At 52.0% G+C, this 21,093-nt stretch overlaps 1 protein-coding gene across 3 annotated transcripts in view; it reads left to right on the plus strand.

Moving 5' to 3' along the window:
• The first annotated feature begins 4,199 nt into the window (after positions 1-4,199).
• The window catches only part of LOC111848930 (teneurin-2-like), a 57,277-nt gene continuing 40,383 nt past the window's right edge, over positions 4,200-21,093 (plus strand). For 2 of the 3 annotated variants that reach the window (XM_023821318.2, XM_023821319.2), the window contains exons 1-2: positions 4,200-4,384; positions 16,402-16,524. In XM_023821318.2, coding sequence (XP_023677086.1) covers positions 4,339-4,384; positions 16,402-16,524 — 169 coding nt within the window. In that variant the 5' untranslated portion in view covers positions 4,200-4,338. The remainder of the gene's footprint in view (positions 4,385-16,401; positions 16,525-21,093) is intronic. The other variant, XM_072717762.1, reaches the window with a different exon arrangement.

Raw genomic sequence — 21,093 nt, forward strand, 5'->3', positions numbered from 1 at the left:
GAGAGTGCCCCAGTACCCTTAGTACCATCGATCCAACCTACCCCCGAGCCCAAGGACACCCCAAGGAGTGCCCCAGTACCCTTAGTACCATCGATCCAACCTGCCCCCGAGCCCAAGGACACCCCAAGGAGTGCCCCAGTACCCTTAGTACCATCGATCCAACCTGCCCCCGAGCCCAAGGACGCCCCGGAGAGTGCCCCAGTACCCTTAGTACCATCGATCCAACCTGCCCCCGAGCCCAAGGACGCCCCGGAGAGTGCCCCAGTACCCTTAGTACCATCGATCCAACCTGCCCCCGAACCCAAGGACGCCCCGGAGAGTGCCCCAGTACCCTTAGTACCATCTATCCAACCTGCCCCCGAGCCCAAGGACGCCCCAGAGAGTGCCCCAGTTCCCTTAGCACAAGCCAATCTCCATTCCCGATACTGGGCAGGTTAACTTGAGGAGGCTTGAGATGAAGAATTGCAGAGGGTTGAAGGGTCGTAGAGGACACAGCAAGTGTTTAGGGGAAAGCAGAATGGTATTTTGTAGAATCATTCTCAGGTCATAAACCCCTGTCTAGATATAAAAACATGCAATGTGTCTCTTTGGTCGTGTCTTGTTTTGTATGTTTAAGATGCATGGATAACTCTCTGGTCACAAGAACATCTCAGGAATAACAGTTGAGCTCACTGCCCTCCACTGGTTGGGTGCGTAATGTCTCCTTTTTTGCAAGGCAGCGAGGTAGGAGTGAGGCAGGGGGCTGGAAGCGGGGTGGAGAGGCAGTAGAGGCAGTAGGGCCACTGTAAAAAGCTAAAGATGGCTGCTACCACCTTTTCAGCAGCTGATGCCAGCTCCAATTCCACATTAATCTGAGGGCAGCACTCAGAGCCCCCATCCCTTACGCACAGGAATAGGCTGCTGGGGGGGGAGGGGGGGCTGGATGGTGGCACTTTAGACATTAGCAGAGGAAACATTTGGAGAGCCAGTACATCTGGAGATTGGTGGCACCTTCCCAGCGTTCATGATATTAACACCCAGAGTGTGTGTGTCTGTGTGTGTGGAGGGGTGCCATCTGTTTGAGACTGTGTGCCTGTTTGAAGCGGACGCTACTGGAAGCTTCCGGGGGCTGAGGCTGGGGTGACAGGCAGCATAAATCAGCAGACCTGCTGCCCCAGCTGACCTGCCGGCTTCTGGACCCAGCCAGCACCAGTACTGGGGAACTCCCAGAATCCCACCTGCCTGGCTACCTCTTGCAGCGGTGTCTGAAGATGGCTCTACCATCGCTGCTTGCGCCTGGGAGGGGATGTGTCTGTGGGCATAAGAAGCCACTCTCATCTACAGCTGCTGGGATTCCCTGGTCAGTGGAGCTTTTTATAGACACCTTCCTTTTTTCCTTCTTTTTGAGGAAGAGGAGGCAGAGGACAGCCATGTTTTTACATTCCCCCACCCGCCCATCATCCTTCTACTCCAACACCAGCTTGTAAAAAATGACCGTCACCCCCAAGCTGATTTTATCATGCCTCTCCGATCCTACACTGTCTTAAAAGTGAATGAGACACATCTCTGCATGTGATTGGCTGATGGGCATTCCCAGTGACCTTGGTTGCTTTAATAGTTTAAGTGGGTCTTTGTTTATAGAGCGGGCCGCACAGTGAGAATAACGCTTAGCACTTATTGAATTTCCGGTTAATTATCTGTAAAAACCTCTGTTCCACCGTTAATTGTCTGGGTTCTCGGCGTCGTCACTGGGGAGTGGAGCGGAGAATGCTTTGGAAACGAGTCTCCCGCCCTCTCTTCTTCCCCCTCTCTCTCTCGCTCTCTCTCTCTGCACAATCGCTTTGTTTTGGTCAGCCTACGGTCAGGTTGTCAGACTGGTTGCCAGGGCCTCGGCGTGGGATGGATTCACTTTACAAGATACATTCCATAGCTGGTTTGTTAACCTAAGAGGACCAATTCTCTGCCCAGAAGTCTGTTGCCCCACTGGCTTTATGGGAGAGCTTTCCCCCATCCTTCTGCGTGAGGAACACGAGGTGCATATTTGCCTGTTTCGCCGTTCACTAATGAGTGCACTGTGTCAGTAAAGGAATATGGAGTGAGTCTGGAGTTTGCGTCTTGGCTAATGGGGCAGGCTGGGGTGGGGCAGGCCGGGGCGTGGCAGAGGGTGCCGGATAGTCACTTGGCAGGTAGGAGTGTATCCTGAGAAACAGACGTCGTATCCCAGGGTGTTTTCGAGACACCACCGGGATGCTGCCCTCATAGACGCCTGCAGCTCTAATTGGGATCCTTGATATTTTTACATGTTGGGTCACAGTGCTGCCCGGACTCGCTCTGTGCTAATGAGCTGAGACTTTTCTGGAACGTTGCTGTGAGAGATCGCTGTGAGGGATGTGGAGGCATGCTAAGCCACTCCATGCCAGCAGTGTGCATGCTGCTGTAAGTACACCAGATTGTGTGGGGGTGGGGCTGAAGGACACACGCCTGCCCATGGATGTGAGGCCAGCCTCCAGCTGACCATAGCACATGACAGATGCACACCTAACGCACTCCAACAGGAAGCATTGTGCGGTGTGAGCACACTCACACCGTGGGTTGCAGACTCAAGGAAGCGTGGTTTGAGCACCCTTTTTATGTCCTGCCTCCAGGGTGGGGGGGTCTGACACAGTGCCCCTTATGTGGTCCATTTACCTCTCCCTGTGAGCTCTGCACACACAGCACACACAGCACCCCCTGCCATCCACCGACTTTTTGGGATATTTGGATGGGTGTGTGTGTGGTGTGTGTGTGATCTGGCTCCCAAAGAGTCGGGATGATGATTACAGGCTAACGAGGACCTGCTTTGGGGGCCCACTTTGGGGGCTGCAGAGCCAGAGGACCGTGCTCAGTGCCCAGCTGTCAGTCTCAGGAAGGCACAGGGGAATCAGCCCCCGGGAACCTAGAACAGCAGGAAGGAATAACAGCCCCATTCATAAAACATGGATGGCCAAATTCATGAATCAATAAGCAAATCGATGTTAGGCCAAACGCAGCGAGCCGGGGGTGTGGGAGGCGCTCAGTCTCCGTCTCCTGCCTCCCGCAATTCGTTAATGAGTGACTCCCTTTGATGGGGGGCCTTAACGAGCCCAGGGCGCCATACCTGTCAGCGGCCGACAGGTAATTAATCGGGCCCAGCCGTCCGCTGCCCCGACCCACAGGCTGCCGCCATTAGTGTGCAGATGAGCCCCCCCACCCATCTGGTGGGCTACGCCTTTCCTAAGAACCCCCCCAGTCCCCTGTCATCTGCTTAACATCACCTTTTTGCTGGACGGATCACACCATTGTGAAGCCATCACTCCCAGTCATCAGTGCACAGTGTAAATCAATGCTGATTAGCTCCAACAAAGGGGGGGGCACTTTTAATTCCATTTCCTAATTAGGCTATTCTAGCTATTTATTTGCTTCCTAACGAAAGCTAGGTGTCACACCGAGCAATGGGGGCGGGGGGTGGAGCACGCAGCCTCCGAGATCACTTCAGTTAATCCCAGTCGGAGGCTGCTGCTGTTATAGGGAACGGACCATTCGGGGAGGGGGGGGCAGGTGGCATTTTCCTTATTATGAGGAAGACACTTTGCTGAACTGGCTCCCATCCTTACCTTTTCCCGTCTTTGCTTTACTGTGGTGCATAACTGGATGTTCTCCTGAAAAAGCCCCTTGTTCTGGGATAGACGAATGTCAGACCACTTCATGGGCATAACTAGGGGCTGAATTATTTAAGAAGAAAGCGAATTTGCCCAATGCGCATCAGTCTTGCAGCATGTAGTTAATGCGATCACTGGCGTTTATGAGATGTGTGATGCGGAGACGAGAAATCACAGTGGAGTCTCTGAGGTCTGGAGTCTGATTGTCTAGCGGAAGGTGCTGGAGGGCGGTGCAGAAGGGAGGGGACCAATCTCCCTGCCAGGAGTCCTTCTCTGTGTATTTCAGGCCAAGGGGGGGTTGGGACACCCTGGCCGAGTCCCCGGAAGCCTTGAATTCCACAGCCCAGTCAGAACCGGATACCGCTGCAGCCGCTTCTTGGTCTGAGGGCGCACTGTGCGAATCCACCACTTGGCAACAGCCTTAATCTGCCTTCAACACGTTCATTAATTTTATGTTTTCATCTCTCTATTCATCCCCCCCTTACAAAGGCACTTCCTGTTTAAGACGTCGTCCGGGACCACACCTCTCTTCAGCAGCTCGTCCCCTGGCTACCCGCTGACCTCTGGGACAGTCTACTCGCCACCCCCCCGGCTGCTTCCCAGGAACACTTTCTCCCGGAGCGCCTTCAAACTAAAGAAGCCGTCAAAGTACTGCAGCTGGAAATGCGCAGCTGTTTCTGCGATGTCTGCTGCTGCCCTGCTGGCAATCCTACTCTCCTACTTCATTGGTGAGGCCCTGTTTCTCTGCATTATGCCCTTACTTGCACATTTTCTTCCCTCCCATCACCCTTCTTGCCCTTCATTTTTATCGTGTCTTGTGACAAACTTGATCATGCCTGTGAGCTGACTATGCCTGTGATTTTACTCTGCCTGTCAGCTGACTATGCCTGTGATTGGATCATTCCTATGAGCTGACTAAGCCTATGAGCTGACCATGCCTGTGATTGGACTTATTGGCCTGTCAGCTCAATATGTCTGTGATTTGACTGTAAGTGAGCAGCCACCAGATATATTGGGGTGTCCTGTAAAGTATCCACTGTTTATTTCAAGTACAGCTGAGTGGGGGTCCTGCTCTCTGAGCGTGATGCTCTGGTGGGGGCCCCTCTCCGAGTGATTTGGTCCGGTGGGGGCCCCTCTCCGAGTGGTATGGTCATGCAGGGTCCCCCATCTCTGAGTGTTATGGTCTGGTGGGGGCCTCTCTCTTAGTGTTATGGTCAGGTGCGGCCCCTCTCTGAGTGTGCTGGTCCTCTGGAAACCCCTCTCTGAGTGTGCTGGTCCTCTCAAAGCCCCTCCCTGAGTGTGCTGGTCCTCTCGAAGCCCCTCCCTGAGAGTGCTGGTCCTCTCGAAGCCCCTCCCTGAGTGTGCTGGTCCTCTCGAAGCCCCTCCCTGAGTGTGCTGGTCCTCTCAAAGCCCCTCCCTGAGTGTGCTGGTCCTCTCGAAGCCCCTCCCTGAGTGTGCTGGTCCTCTCGAAGCCCCTCCCTGAGTGTGCTGGTCCTCTAGAAGCCCCTCTCTGAGTGTGCTGGTCCTCTCAAAGCCCCTCCCTGAGTGTGTTGGTCCTCTAGAAGCCCCTCCCTGAGTGTGCTGGTCCTCTCGAAGCCCCTCCCTGAGTGTGCTGCTCCTCTAGAAGCCCCTCCCTGAGTGTGCTGGTCCTCTCAAAGCCCCTCCCTGAGTGTGCTGGTCCTCTCAAAGCCCCTCCCTGAGTGTGCTGGTCCTCTCGAAGCCCCTCCCTGAGAGTGCTGGTCCTCTCGAAGCCCCTCCCTGAGTGTGCTGGTCCTCTAGAAGCTCCGCCCTGAGTGTGCTGGTCCTCTCGAAGCCCCTCCCTGAATGTGCTGGTCCTCTCGAAGCTCCTCCCTGAGTGTGCTGGTCCTCTCAAAGCACCTCCCTGAGTGTGCTGGTCCTCTTGAAGCCCCTCTCTGAGTGTGCTGGTCCTCTCGAAGCTCCTCCCTGAGTGTGCTGGTATGGTTGGTGTTACTGCCTTAGAGGTAGGAGGGCTGGAAGACCTTTCACTGGCAAGGGTCTTGACTACAGGGGCTCAGCCCGAGATGACACCTCATGGCTCTGCTGGGTACTTTAAAGAAAATGGGGTGCTTATGTGCAAACGGTTGCCAGCAGTGACTGACTGCAGAGTGAAGCACTATGTGTCAAATTGTTGTTCCAAAAATGTATTGAAAACAATGCTGACTGTAGCTCATGTTAAATTGTCGGCAGGTTATTTAGGAGTTAAAAAACATACCATCACATTTTGTAACACTTCTTTTGGCCAGGGATGAAATCAGATTTTGTCCATTATTGTTGTATCTGCTCTGTGTGTCAGTCCACAGGAAAGCCCAACCATGTAATCCTAGATGAGCCTGCAATAATTCTTACAACATCAGCAGTTTAGCAGTAGGGAATCAGGACTACAACAATAAGGTCACATGAAGCAGAAGTGGATTTATTTTCAGTGTCTCACAGTGAGATATTTACAGCATAAACACAGTTTATAAACTAAGAGCACTGTGCTATAGCTCAGGGTGAAGCCAGGACAACAAAACAAATATAACCCCCAACTGGAAATCAACACTGACTTTCCTATCAAACCCCAGTGTAACGTACAATACAGTGAGATATTCACTGCATATATACAGGGTATACGCTAAGAATAAAGCACACCTTACATTACCTTATACTGTATCCACTGATGGGAATAACGGCATTAAAATAAACGGCGTTACTAACTGCGTTATTTTTTTAATTAACGGGTTATCTAACTAATTACTGTTTCCATCGTTACAACACCGTTACCGTTACTGACAATAAAACAGACATTACATTTCCCTCACTGAGATAAAAGGCAAGAATGTATATGTTAAATATACATTATGCCCAGGAACAAAGTGTTTCTTCATGTCAATTGTAAGCAATTCTTATCTCACGAAGCACCTCTCATCATCACACGCGTCTACAAAACTAGTGGCCAAAAATGTTGCTGTTGATCGCAGCACAAACCCAGGTCCAGCTAATGTGAGCTCAGCAAACAAAGGAGACGGAGCCACGCCATCCAAGTGGCCTAAGCTTGATTTTTCTGCTCCACAAAAACTTGCGATAGACTGAACTAAACAGACTGATAGTCAGGTATGTTGTTCAGAACATGCTGCCATAATCAACAATTGAGTCGGATTCCTTCAGAGCTCTCGCATAATTTAATTTTAGACTTATTTGTTGGCCAGTTGCAGCCCGTTGATATCAAAAGTTCTAAAACATCTGTTGTGTTTAAGTGTTCTACTATTATCAACATAATGATACATTAATATATTAAATTTGATAGGTGTCTAGTCTCATTGTCCCACACCAACATTAAAATAGAGTACATTAGTGTACAATGTATTCTGTTAATACTTTAGTCTATTAAGTGTCCATGTCATTCATGAAACAAATTTAATATTCAGTTTTATTATAAATAATTGAACATACAGTTGAATTTAATGTTCCATTAAAGGGAGGGAATCCAAATTCTTTGACATATTGTAACATTTGAAAAAATGTAATGTAGTAGTTACTTTCGGTGGTAACTAGTTACATTTATAATGCTGTAACTCAGTTACTATTTGAATTAGGTGATAAGGTAGTCATTGTCAACACACCACAGCACACAACAACGAAATGTGTCCTCTGCATTTAACCCATATGTGACTTTCGTGACATAGCAGGGGGCAGCTAATTCAGCACCCAGGGAGCAGTACCTTGCTCAGGGTACCTCAGTGGTGCCTTGCTGGTCGGGGATTCGAACCTGCAATCTTTCAATGACAAGTGCACTTCCCTAACCATCCAGCCACCACTGGGAGATATAACTAGGAATATACTATAACTAATAGTTCACCTCAGGGTGAAGCCAGGGCAGAAAGACAAACGTGACCCCCTAACTGGAAATCAACACCAGCTTACATATCAAACCCCAGTGTAACATTCACTACATGTGTCCCGGAGTAACAAATTAGGAGAGAAAAGTGGACAACAAAAATGGCAGTTCACCCAACCAAAATACTCAATAGGCAAAAGGTACAGACACATAGTCAACACACACTAAGTCTAACAAGGATCTGAGCAGCCCATGCCTCTGCAGTGCTGAAACTGGTCCAGGCTTTATAACGAGGTGAAAATAGGTGTCATCATTGGATTGGTTCACAGCGAAACCAAGGCATGATGGGAAGGGCATGTCAGGTGTCCACACCCACCCTCTTATGCCAGGAGGCCGTAACAGCCAGGAACCCTGCCTGTGTGTGATGGTCCGGTGGGTGCCCCTCTGTCTATGTGATGTTCTTGTGGGGGGGAGCAGCAGTTTAGGGCTTTCTACACTGCTCTCAAACTGAAGTTATTCAGGACAGATGTGTCCCTGACCCCTTTCTGTCACGCAGACCTCTCCCCGTGGAACAGACACGAAAAAGGGAGAATCAGCAGAATGCCTTGTTTTGTCTGTTGGTTGCTGTCCACCTTTCCTGAGGTTGATTGTGCATTGTCCTTTGATAATGAATCCTTATTCAGTTGGTTTCACAATGAACTTTGATCCTAGAAGGCCACCGTCCACCAGGCCAAGCAGACCGAGCTCTGAGATCTGGCACAGAGCCAGCTTCACATTCACTAGGCTCCAGTTTGAGCACCTCCAGCATCGACTGAATACACCTCCGGATCCCAGCCTTTCAGGAATGGCAGCTTTGGAGTTAAAGCGATGCTTTGAAGTCCTCTGGCTTCCAGGATCCATTCAGTGTCTTGCGGGCCAGGCTGGGTTTTTGGCACATGCCCTCTGGGCTGGGAAGAGTGCTTTCTCATTGCAGAGTAGAAAGGCACTAGCTGAGGCCATCTTCGGGCTGAGGAGAGGCTGGTTGTAAGGATACAGGTGTGTGGTCCTGATGCTGGAGGTACAGCCTATTTTCATGTTGTGCAGAGAGGCCTATCTACTGTAAGAGTAGTGTGATTAGTCTCTCGGTTGATTTGAGAGGGAGCAGGGAAGGAGGATAGATCTCAGCACGCTGTGGTCATCCTGCTCCTGCTCTGGGCCTCAAGGGCAATGGGAGCATGATAGGCCGGCCACAGACGAAGACACGTGGATGCCGTCGCATCCTCAAGCCCTGAGCTCTTGCTTATATCACCTCTGGGGCGGGGACCAGGGATAGCCGTACATCATGGGGGGACGTGCCATGTGGTGGCTGTCAGAGTCCACCAGGAGACAAACGGCCTTCAGCTGCATCAGCGTACTCACTTTGCCGGGATATTTTTATCCTGCCATTAGGTCCCGTTGCCCGGAACTGACTCATTTTTCCAAGCATTTTCAGATCCTGACCTTCACGTCAGTAAGTGATTTTTTCCCTGTTTATTTTTGAGCATAATTTAATTATATTAAGCAATCAAGGCCAGTAATCTCCTTATAATTAATTTGCTCATCAGGATAAATTCTGCTAATGGAGAGCCCTCCACAGAACCTGGGGTCCTGGGCAGTCGCTCATGTGGTCGGCACCTCACAGGCGACCGCTCGAAGATATTGACTGTTAGGGGCTGGTAGCAAGGAAAACAATCAGCACCGTTACCCAGGAGACGGACTGTCACAGCTGGCTGGGGTTGACCTGGGCTGCCAAGGACCTGTCCAGACTCGTGTGACCTAGAGCGTGATTTGTGACGGTCCCCCCTCACCCAAAAGCCCCTCAAGACATCGGGTGGTGATTCAATATATCAAGGCTGCTCTCGAGATCACACAAGTCGGGGCAGCTGTATTTCCAGACTGATGAGAAAACATCCCGGGTGTTTACAGGAAATTGATATTGGCTGTGGTGGGGCTGTCAGCAAGGCCAGCTCCCAGGGCCACCCTTACCCCTCATGGGGGGGGGGGGGGGGCAGCTCCCAGGGCCACCCTTACACGTCATGGGGGGGTGGGGGCATGTGCTGGGGTCACCCTCACCTGTCATGGGGTGCCGGCTCACAGGGCCGTCCGTACCCGTCATGCGGGGGGGGCGGCTCCCGGGGTTGCCCTTACCCCTCAAGGGGGGGGGCAGCTGCCGGGGTCACCCTCACCCGTCATGGGGTCACGGGGGGCAGCTCCAGGGCCTTTTTCTTTGTGGGGATTTTTCCGGCCTTTTAGATTTATGAGAGGCACAAGATAAATACCCAACAGAATTAAAGAGTGAGCTTGCGTGAGGAGGCTTTTAATACGTACTTCTGCTTAAATAGAAAGAGGGAGAATGAAAGATTCATCTTTATAAGATTTTAATAGCCATTTAAAAAGCCGTCCTGTTTTATTAATTTTCGGTGAGCCGGGAGAAGGAGCGGACCGCACAGGAGTGGGGGGAGATGTGAATGTTAAACTCAGGTCCTCGAGCTGCAGCTGCTCCTTCAGCGTAGCCTCTGGTGGCCTCAAAGGCCATGTTGTTATTTACAAGCCCGCCAGATGCCCCCCTCAGGGGCCACACACGTGTTTACATCATTTCAAGGACAGTGGGGTACTATGGTGGTTCAGCCCTCATGCTGCGGACTCGGCCTGGTAGCTATCACTGTATATACAGGCTGCCTCCCCACGAGTGATGGGGGGTGGGGGGTCACGTGCCCCTTAACCACAGGTCCTTCATTCATCTTCATACTGCATCTTCAGTGCCCACTGAAAACCCTCCTCGGAAGAACATGGGTGTCTGATCTTCCACTTGGCTGTCTGGAACGAGGCTGGTTTGCTGTAGCCGTGCGCCATTGTTTATGCCTGTAAACAGGCCTCGGTACTGGCAGAGCTGAGCTCAGTGCATGTTCCCCTTGATTGCTGAATGGTAATGTTAACAGAGCGAAAAAACATTAACCCGCATTTAAAAAAGGAAAGAGATCATTCATCGTTTTGTTATTAACAATACATGAGCCTATTTGAAGGTATTAAATTGATTTATTTCATTTCCTTCTGCTTTTTCTTGCTGCCACAGATATATGAAATGGGATTTAGGTCAATTTCTCTCTGATGTCTGCAATCAATTAAATCCCATATGGACAATTCGATGGCTGCAAGGAGGGCAGCTGACACAGGTTAACCCCCCCCCCCCACACACACACACACACACCCATTAAACCCCATTCTACTCCATTCTACCCCATTCTCATTATTTAGGTGTGAGGACTCCACAGCGCCGCCCTGGTGGATGCTGACTGCGGGGGTACACTGGTTCACTGAAGGGAAGAACAGAATTTCTAGGAATAGAGGGAGCACAGACGGAGCTGCATATTTGAAGGGATCCATCTGCATACATTTTGAGTTGAAATAACAGTTTGAATTAAATGGAAGGAATAATATGGGAGTCGCAGATGTGGGGCAGGGGACAGAGCAGAAGTGGCCAAGCTGATCTCATGAGCTTACTGGGGCTGAGTGGCACACAGAAACATACACACGGCTACACACACACTCACACACAAATGCAAACATACCTATACACACAAACACACATGCCTACAAACACACACCTACACACACACACTCACACACAAATACAAACACGCCTACACACACGAACACACATGCCTACAAACACACACGGCTACACACACTCACACACACCTACACACACACACTCATACACAAATGCACACATGCCTACACACACAAATACAGTATAAACATGCCGACACACACACACTAAATACAGACACACCTGCACACACAAACACACACGTCGACACACACAGAAACACACACACGCCTACACACACACACATGCCTACACACACATCAAACATACACACGCCTACACACACAAACATACAGTACACACACCGACACACAAACTGACACGGGAGCTGCTATGCTTATCCTTACGTCACCTCTTTCCCGCTCTCTCTCCAAGCTCATTAAAATGGCAGTTATCACGATGCAGTCTTAATTACGTAACCGCTTCTACTTTTGGTTTGATGAGGTGTTCAGGAAATCAATGGATTACATGTGCAAGGTTGGCAAAAGTGCATTAGAAGGAGGAGAGGTTAAGAGGGTCACTGAGACATCGGCTTCGGGTTTCTGTGGAAGGGGGTCCTTCAGACGCCATTCGGCGTCATGTTTACGGTGAGCCACACATTGCTGTTTGTCATTAAACAGCACATACACAAAGTCAGAAGCAAGCTAACTGATCTCCTGCTTGCGCTGTAGCCAGCCATCACTCGGACTGGGATTTGCATTCCTCTCATTTCCTGTCAGTAACGTTTATTTGTCGGCTGCATGGGGGGGCGGGGGGGTCATGAGAGGAGAGTTGCGATAAGATCCAGGGTTCCGTTCTGTCACTTTATCCATTCAGGAAATGAGAATCACAGCCGCTGTCAGCCGATCGTTTTGGGACTTTATTTAATTTGCAGCCAGGCGCACGGAGAGGGTGGGAAAGCACCTCCATCACAGTGTGGTGGGGGGTGGGCGGACATCACACAGGCCTGATGCCCCACTGCAGAGTCATGTGCCCTTTGGTATCAGCTGAGTGAAGCAAATCAGTTTGGATTCGACTCTGTCAGCCGAGCACAGAGAGTATGTCTGAAGTAGTTCGTGAGAAAAGCATGCATCCCTAAAGTCCCTGAGCAGAAATAATGCATCCTCTTGTGAAATACAAATCAGTTTGGCAGCTCTCTGTTTCAGCATTTTATGTGTAATGTGTCACATCACATATGGACTTTTATGTGCATATTGTTATAGATTCTGCAAAAAAAGCATAAATCCTGCAATTTATATAACACTGTTTCAGATGTGCTAATAATCGATTATTCTCTCCAACCACGTTTTGACAAAACAGATATTAAAATATTAAGGACATTCTGACAGAGTGTCAAAATATTTTCTGTGTGCAAGGTTCCGTCTGCTCATTATCGCCGTATTAATGCATGATGTTTCTTTTCCGGGGGACTTCAAATGAAACGATGCCTTTTCGGGTCTGTTTTGTTCGTCTGTTAGTGCAGAAGGGAGGCGTGACTGTTATTTGTATTTTCAAACGGGAGAGAGAGAACAGAGGAAGCAGGAGGGAGGGAGGGAATGAGGGAGAGAGAGAGAGAGAGAGAGATATTCATTAACAGACTTGCTTTTAACCTGTGAGTTACACTGAATTGCTGGTTAGTTGCATCACTTGTGCTCATAGCTCTCCCTCGGGGTGGGGGGAGGCAGGGAGAGCTGCATGACTTCTTTCATCACCAGTTCATCTGAAGCTGTGAACCCCCCCCCCCCCCCACCACCACCACACCCCCCTCTTCTTCTCTCCAATGCCTAAGGGACTAGGGCCAGACCTCCACTAACAGGTCCCAGTCCCAGCCTGCACCTGGAGGCGCTGCCAGCGATGGCCCTAAAGGCTGGCCGCCGCTTTGTATTGCTACTTCAAAGTCCTCCGCCACTGCCTCCCATTGCCCTCTTTCCCGGCCCAGGCCGTGTCTGCCGGCCCTTGCAGCCTGGCCCCCATACTGGGAGGGGGAGGGGCCAATCTGAAGCTGCCAGAGGATTCAGACACCAGCAAATGCATTTCTGCACAAAGGTTTTTTTGTCTGCAAACCAGCTCCCAAGGGGCTGTTTTTGTTGGGCGTGGCTGAGACGTTCCTGTAAGCGCAATAGCTGCCGTCCACACCAGCCCGCCCCGCACCGCCCCACCAGCCTGGCCGACAGTGTTCAAGTGCTTCCTTTAAATATCCAAGCTAATCTCAGTGCAGTAAGCAACCAGATAGAGACATCGTGACATGCAGGCATGTGTCTGCCATTCATATGTCACCGACGGAGCAGATTTCATAGTCGTGGCACAGAAACTGAGAACATGGGTGTCCCTAAATGCAGAGGGAGGAGGCAGAATGATTAAAAGCGAACCAGTGTGTGCTTGGGGGGGCATTTGGAGATGGCTAACACATGCAAAATTCATTCTGTGAGCCCTAAACCAATTAGGGAGCTGGCCATAGCAGTCTCAGCTCACAATTAGTGCTCTGATTGAGGTCAGTCTCGTTAATTTAGTGGTAAATTAGAACAGTTAATATACGTTTATTGGGAAGGCCAAGGGAGATTGCAAAAATAAGGTATGGGGAAAATGATCTTTTAAGTAATATGAGATCTTCCTAGTCCAATTATGGCAGCTTAATTGTTTGATGCCTTCAGTGTGGAGCCTCAGTATGTGATGTCCTGGTTTCGTTAGCCGTCTGTCAGGGAAGTGACCGGATCAAGGCAGTCAATGTCAACCTGTACCCCCTGCCTCCCCAGCCACTGCCCAGCCCCACATGTGTGCGTCACAGACAGCACTGTTCTTCACAGTCACCATGTTATTCTTCTTGTATTTAACATTTGTCTGCAGCAGGGAAGCTGTATTAGAAACAGAAAGTGCGGGGGGCTGTTCAGGGTGTACACAAGGTCCCAGCTCAGAGCTGATTGGCCCTGGGGGTGCCCCCTTTCTGTCATTCACTGATTCAAAAGATATCATCGACCAATGATAAGGTTGCCCCCCTCCTCCTTAAGTAAACCCTGAAGTCACCTCGGCGCTCTTTGTATGAAGCCACTGTGAAGCTGTGGGCCTACCCGCACATGTCACCCCGCAAGCTCCACACGCATGTATCCCGTGTCCCTGATTGGCTGATCAGGGGTTAACAGCCCCCCCCCCCCCCCCCATGCTGAAAATAAGAATTTGTGAAGTGAGAGTGTGTGTCTGCATGTGTGTGACAGTGTCACTGCACCCGGAGGGAGACTGGAGGACGCCAAGCGTGATGCCTGTGTTTTATGAAGGTGATGCTGTGGACCCTTTTGAGCTGGTGAATTATACACAGAGATTACATAAAACATCATGAGCCAAGTCATTCATTTTTAATCAAACGCCTCTAGTTAGGCCTCTCTGTGAATATTTATTCCAAGGCTGAAAATGAGCTTTTCACAGTCCCAGCCCACTAGGTTCACACCACAGTGGTAACACCCCCACACCAGGATCAGCTCACCCAAAATAATAAAGCCCCACAATCCCTACATGGGGCACCTCACATGGCTGCATTGTGAAGCTGAGAAGGGCCATTTAGGGTTGGCTGTGGAGGAAGACAGAGGACCTCAAGTGCTGTGCTTTGCCTGAAAAAAGTCTGCAGAGTACCTGACCTGATGGGGGTCACACTGCTGCAGCGATAAAGCCAGATTTAAGGAGCGTAAGGCGTGAGCACAGGCCTCTGTGTGCCTGGTCCTTCTCCAGAGGAGCCTGTTGCCGAGTCTGCCTCACCAGTGCTGAGCTCGGTGAAGAGTGCCATCTACTGGCCGATGGCAGGAACGCAGGATGCCACTCACTCGTCGATCATCCACTCCCACAGCGAATGGTCAGAATGGAGAGCATCAGGGAAGGAGGGCTGACAGCTTGGTGGTTGTTGATGTTTACGAGCTCGTAGGGGAGGTAGAGAACGGAGCCTGTCTTGCTGTGATGGATAGAGGATCTGACAAAGGTGCGCGTCCAGCCTGGGGCAACAGCATTTGTCTTTGACATGCCCCCCCAACAAGCTTGTGCACTTACAGTGAAGGGGAAGGAGAGAAAATGGATTTTGTGGGATGAGATTTAGGTGCGATATGCAGTGGCATAGGGGCCAGGCCTTGTATGAGTGCGTGTGGAGAACGTCTGTGTCTCTGCCTTTAGCATAGCACGTCAGACCTGCACCCCTCAGACATCGCCACTCCAAAACACAACACAAATGGTTATGGATTTTCCATCACAAGTAAACTTGTGGCCTATTGATTTTTTTTTCCTCCTTACTTGGATGTTTTCGGCCATGCAAAGGGGGGCGCTTCCATCTTCGTCAGTTTTATTCTGTCCGTGTTTTATTACAGAGCAAAAATGCTCTGGGAGCAAAACCTTCTTGCAGATAGCTGTGTGAAATCAGAGAGGACCACGCACTGGGTGCTGGGTACCTGCCCCACCAACAGAGGTCAATCTGTCTGTCATAGGGAGAAACAGCCCGTGCAAGTACATGTTAGTGATACACTCCACGTGTCACTTCTTGATGCCATGGATACAATCGGCTTGCATTCTTTTGATTTTTGTCTAGTTGTCAAAACAGATGCACAAGCAGCGGAATACAGCAGAATGTAGCGAATGAGATTAATCGCAAGCAGAACGGCCCCAAACTGCGGCAAACAGGGACGTGCTCTCTCTTCATTTAACACGTGAGGTTGTGTAAGGCCTCCCAGATAAACATGCCCTTGCGAGATTGCCCCTCGACATGGAAGCCCCCGCCCCCCTGCACAGGGTGAGCCGCGGGCAGTGGTAGGAAAGTGGCAGAATACACCGGCCTTTGCTTACAGTGGCAATGAGAATAATACAAGAGGGAGGGACGCAGCCACTGATGTTCGGCCCCCTTCAGCAAGGTGCGGGGAGGGGAATTGCATGTGTGTGCAGTAGCTGGAAGAAGATGCCTGCCGTTGCCAAGGTAACCGGTTACCTGCAAGAGCAGACATGTCGGGCCTGAGGCTTTGGCCGGCCCACGCTCTCCGGGGTGAACCACAGCCTGCTTGGTTGCTGACATCACACAGCGACCCAGACGCCAAGCACCTGCCATGCTCTCAACCACAGGCCTCATTTCCACATCCTGCCGTCCATTTAAACATGTACATATTAACAAGCTTTTGAGAAGTGAAACATTGTGAAGTTGTCTGTTTTTTGTTGACCTAATGGCTGTTCGCAGCTTGTCCTCCCTCCACTAGAGCGCACCCTGTTATACGGTGCAGCACAGTGCCAGTGCATTCTGCTTCCTTGACCGGTACCATTCTTCCCTCTCCTCTGTCATTCAGCCATGAACTTGCTTGGACTAAACTGGCAGCTCCAGCCAGCCAACGGTCACGTGATCAACAATGGGATCAGCCCAGACTTGCCGGGGAACAGTGATGGGGCAGCAATGCCCTCTGGAGGCAGAGGTAAGAACGGCTTTGTGCTGACAAACAGTAACAGCCAATCAGGTGACCCCAGTCCTTTATAGGAAGTAGATCACTTCACATGCCAATCATTCAGTACCTGAACAAAGAAGTAACCTCAAAGCAAATCCAGGTCATTGGTGTACCAAAGGGGGGGGGGGTATTTAAAAGGCTGCCACCATCATGCTCCTCTTGTTACATGTTTATTCCCCTGAATCACCCCCTGCTCCGAGTGGCTGATTGTCTTTGAAATCGACATGACTCACCTGAATCAAGATGAATTAACACTGTAAAGCATTTAAAAATAGCCTAGCGTGAACACACACACACACACACACACACACAGCTGCAGATATAGATGCAGTGTTTGAGGGATCTCTTATTCCTGACTGTGGAAGCTTCCTCACATCCTGTGACACCACCTACGTGTCCTTTAGTACCCCAGACAACGTCCTGAGCATGCCCACAGACCCCCATTCTGGCCCCAAAGTGAGGAGACCTCTCCACCTGAAGCCGCTTTCAGCAGCTGATGCTGTGTTGAGGAGCGTGCATTGCCAAGGTCTACCACTCCCAGAGAATGACCACATTGTGGGGCTTTGTCACACGTTTCACGACCCGTTGAATTTGGCCCATGCAGCAAGACGGTTGTGTAACTGTAACGGGTCGTCCACCACAGGGATTCGCTCAGTTTCTGATGTCCCCATCATTGTGAATTTGTTAAAGAATATGGTGGGTAGCTGTGAAGAGCTGAAGCAGGACTAGGAAGGACTGTGGGGCCGTTAATGTTTTCAGAATAAAACCCTGTCACAGAGATTCGATAAGTGATGTGGGGGAGTTCATACGAGAGCTTCATATAAGAGCTGCACTCCTGCTTAATTCTCCCCCAAAAGAGGAGGAGCAGGGAGGTGATAAAAACAGGAAGTGTGTTTTTTTGTGAAAGTTTTGTGTAGCTGAGGGGGGGGGGTCCCACCATTCAGCAATCGAAAATAGGGAAAATTATGGAAGCAGAGTTCGCTCCTGTTAATTGGCCCGGCCTGGTTGAGGTGGCATTTGGCCGCTTCAGCGATTTACCTGGGCTGATGACCCAGGTATACCCGCTTCATCCTAAGCATTGCTGCTGCTGCCCGTGGCCTTCTTCAGCTCTGGCTAGATTGGTGTACCAGGGTCAGGAAGCAGGGTTGACCCTGGGCCTTGGGGGATGAACCCCGTGCAGAGTGGCATGGTCGGCAGTGCCCTGCCTAGCCACTCATGGGTTTAAATCCCCCATGTGACCCTCTTCAGTTCAGTCTATGTGGGTGAACTAGGGTCAGGGAGTGTGTTTGGTCCTGGTCCTGGACCTTGTGGGGTGGGGGGGCTGTAGGAACCACGGCAGCAGTGTAGGGCTGCACTGGAACTGAACATGGGCTCTCTCTCTCTCCAGCTCCCCCGTGGCGCACTCTCTATTTGGCTCTCCAGTACACATTCTCTCTCTCTCTCTGGCTCCCCCGGGGTGTGCTTTCTCTCTCTCCAGCTCCTCTTGGGCACTCTCTCTCTCTTTGGCTCCCCAGGGCACACTCTCTCTCTCTGGCTCCAACGGGGCACGCTCTCTCTCCCCGGCTCTCCTGCGGTGCACTCTCTCTCTGCCTCCCCAGGGCACGCTCTCTCTCTCTGGCTCCCACAGGGCACGCTCTCTCTCCCCGGCTCTCCTGTGGTGCACTCTCTCTCTGCCTCCCCAGGGCATGCTCTCTCTCTCCGGCTCTCCTGCGGTGCACTCTCTCTCTGCCTCCCCAGGGCACGTTCGGTCTCTCCGGCTCCCACAGGGCACGCTCTCTCTCTCTGGCTCCCACAGGGCACGCTCTCTCTCTCCGGCTCTCCTGCGGTGCTCTCTCTGTGCCTCCCCAGGGCATGCTCTGTCTCTCCGGCTCCTACAGGGCACGCTCTCTCTCTCTGCCTCCCACAGGGCACGCTCTCTCTCTCTGGCTCCCCTGGAGCGCTTTCTCTCTCTCTCTGCCTCCCCAAGGCACGCTCTCTCTCTCTGCCTCCCCAGGGCACGCTCTGTCTCTCCGGCTCCCATAGGGCACGCTCTCTCTCTCCGGCTCTCCTGGGGTGCACTCTCTCTCTACCTCCCCAGGGCACGCTCTCTCTCTCCGGCTCCCACAGGGCACACTCTCTCTCTCCGGCACCCACAGGGCACGCTCTCTCTCTCCGGCTCTCCTGCGATGCACTCTCTCTCTGCCTCCCCAGGGCACGCTCTCTCTCTCTGGCTCCCACAGGGCACGCTCTCTCTCTCCGGCTCTCCGGCGGTGCACTCTCTCTCTGCCTCCCCAGGGCATGCTCTCTCTCTCTCCGGCTCCCACAGGGCACGCTCTCTCTCTCCGGCTCCCACATGGCACACTCTCTCTCTCTGGCTCTCCTGCGGTGCACTCTCTCTCTGCCTCCCCAGGGCACGCTCTCTCTCTCCGGCTCCCACAGGGCACACTCTCTCTCTCCGGCACCCACAGGGCACGCTCTCTTTCTCCAGCTCTCCTGCGATGCACTCTCTCTCTGCCTCCCCAGGGCACGCTCTCTCTCTCCAGCTCTCCGGCGGTGCACTCTCTCTCTGACTCCCCAGGGCATGCTCTCTCTCTCCGGCTCCCACAGGGCACGCTCTCTCTCTCCGGCTCCCACAGGGCACACTCTCTCTCTCCGGCACCCACAGGGCACGCTCTCTCTCTCCGGCTCTCCAGCGAAGATGGTGGCGTGGGAGGTAGTGCTATCGTTCGGCAACCAGAGGGTTGCAGGTTCAAGCCCTGGTTCCTTCTGACCCCATCAAAATGTCCTTGAGCAAGACACTGAACCCCAAATTGCTCCCGGTGTGCAGGTTGGCGCCTTGCATGGCAGCCTCCGCCACTGGTGTGTGAATGTGAGTGTGGATGGGTGAATGTGAGGCATGTATTGTAAAGCGCTTTGAGTACTTGTAGGAGTAGAAAAGCGCTATATAAATGCAGTCCATTTACCATTTACTCTCTCTCTGGCTCCAACAGGGCACGCTCTCTCTCTCCAGCTCTCCGGCGGTGCACTCTCTCTCTGCCTCCCCAGGGCATGCTCTCTCTCTCCGGCTCCCACAGGGCACGCTCTCTCTCTCCAGCTCTCCTGCGATGCACTCTCTCTCTGCCTCCCCAGGGCACGCTCTCTCTCTCCGGCTCCCACCGGGCACACTCTCTCTCTCCGGCACCCACAGGGCACGCTCTCTCTCTCCGGCTCTCCGGCGAAGATGGTGGCGCGGGAGGTAGTGCTATCGTTCGGCAACCAGAGGGTTGCAGGTTCAAGCCCTGGTTCCTCCTGACCCCATCAAAGTGTCCTTGAGCAAGACACTGAACCCCAAATTGCTCCCGGTTGGCACCTTGCATGGCAGCCTTCGCCACCGGTGTGTGGATGGGTGAATGTGAGGCATGTATTGTAAAGTGCTTTGAGTACTTGTAGGAGTAGAAAAGCGCTATATAAATGCAGTCCATTTACCATTTACTCTCTCCCTGGCTCCAACAGGGCACGCTCTCTCTCTCCGGCGGTGCAGTCTCTCTCTGCCTCCCCAGGGCATGCTCTCTCTCTCCGGCTCCCACAGGGCACACTCTCTCTCTCCGGCTCCCACATGGCACGCTCTCTCTCTCCAGCGGTGCACTCTCTCTCTGCCTCCCCAGGGCATGCTCTCTCTCTCCGGCTCCCACAGGGCACGCTCTCTCTCTCTGGCTCCCACATGGCACGCTCTCTCTCTCTGGCTCTCCTGCGGTGCACTCTCTCTCTGCCTCCCCAGGGCACGCTCTCTCTCTCTGCCTCCCCAGGGCACGCTCTCTCTCTCCGGCTCCCACAGGGCACGCTCTCTTTCTCCAGCTCTCCTGCGATGCACTCTCTCTCTGCCTCCCCAGGGCACGCTCTCTCTCTCCGGCTCCCATAGGGCATGCTTTCTCTCTCCGGCTCTCCTGGGGTACGATCTCTCTGTCTCTCTGACTCTCCTGGGGCACGCGCTTTCTCTCTCCGACTTCCCCGGGGCACACTCTCTCTCTCTCCGACTCCCCGGGGGTGTGCTCTCTTTCTCTGGCTCTGTTACTCAGCTGCCTTCCTTCCTCCCGTTTCCTCGCCTCACTTGATTTTAACGAGTGGGACCATGCCGTCTCCTGGTCCTTCTGCTGTGCCTTCCTGCTGCTCCTGTTGTTTTTATTTCCTTCACCATTTGTCACAGATTTTCCTTGTCAGGGCGACTGGTCTCCAGCACAGATCTGACCCAATTGCAGGTGCATGGTGCGTGTGTCTCAGGAGTTGCTCGTTTGTACACCGTGAGCCATCCTCTCCTGGGGTCGCTGGAAATGTGTCACCACACCACAGGGGGACTGAAGTCATGATGCGAATGCAGCTTTTCCATGCTCTATCAAAGCATGTTTTTGTCTATGTCTAAGTCAATTGTAACTCAGACAGCTATTTGCTGAGGAGACTTAGGACCAATAGGAGCACAAGGAAAAGGTCAGATGGAAGTCCCAACAGTAGGGTCAAGTCAGATCCTGACTCAACGACCTAAGAACATGAAACTCAATGACCTTTTGAATGCGACAGTGCCCCTCG

This window comes from Paramormyrops kingsleyae, chromosome 10 (assembly GCF_048594095.1).
Source record: "Paramormyrops kingsleyae isolate MSU_618 chromosome 10, PKINGS_0.4, whole genome shotgun sequence".
Lineage (NCBI taxonomy): Eukaryota > Metazoa > Chordata > Actinopteri > Osteoglossiformes > Mormyridae > Paramormyrops > Paramormyrops kingsleyae.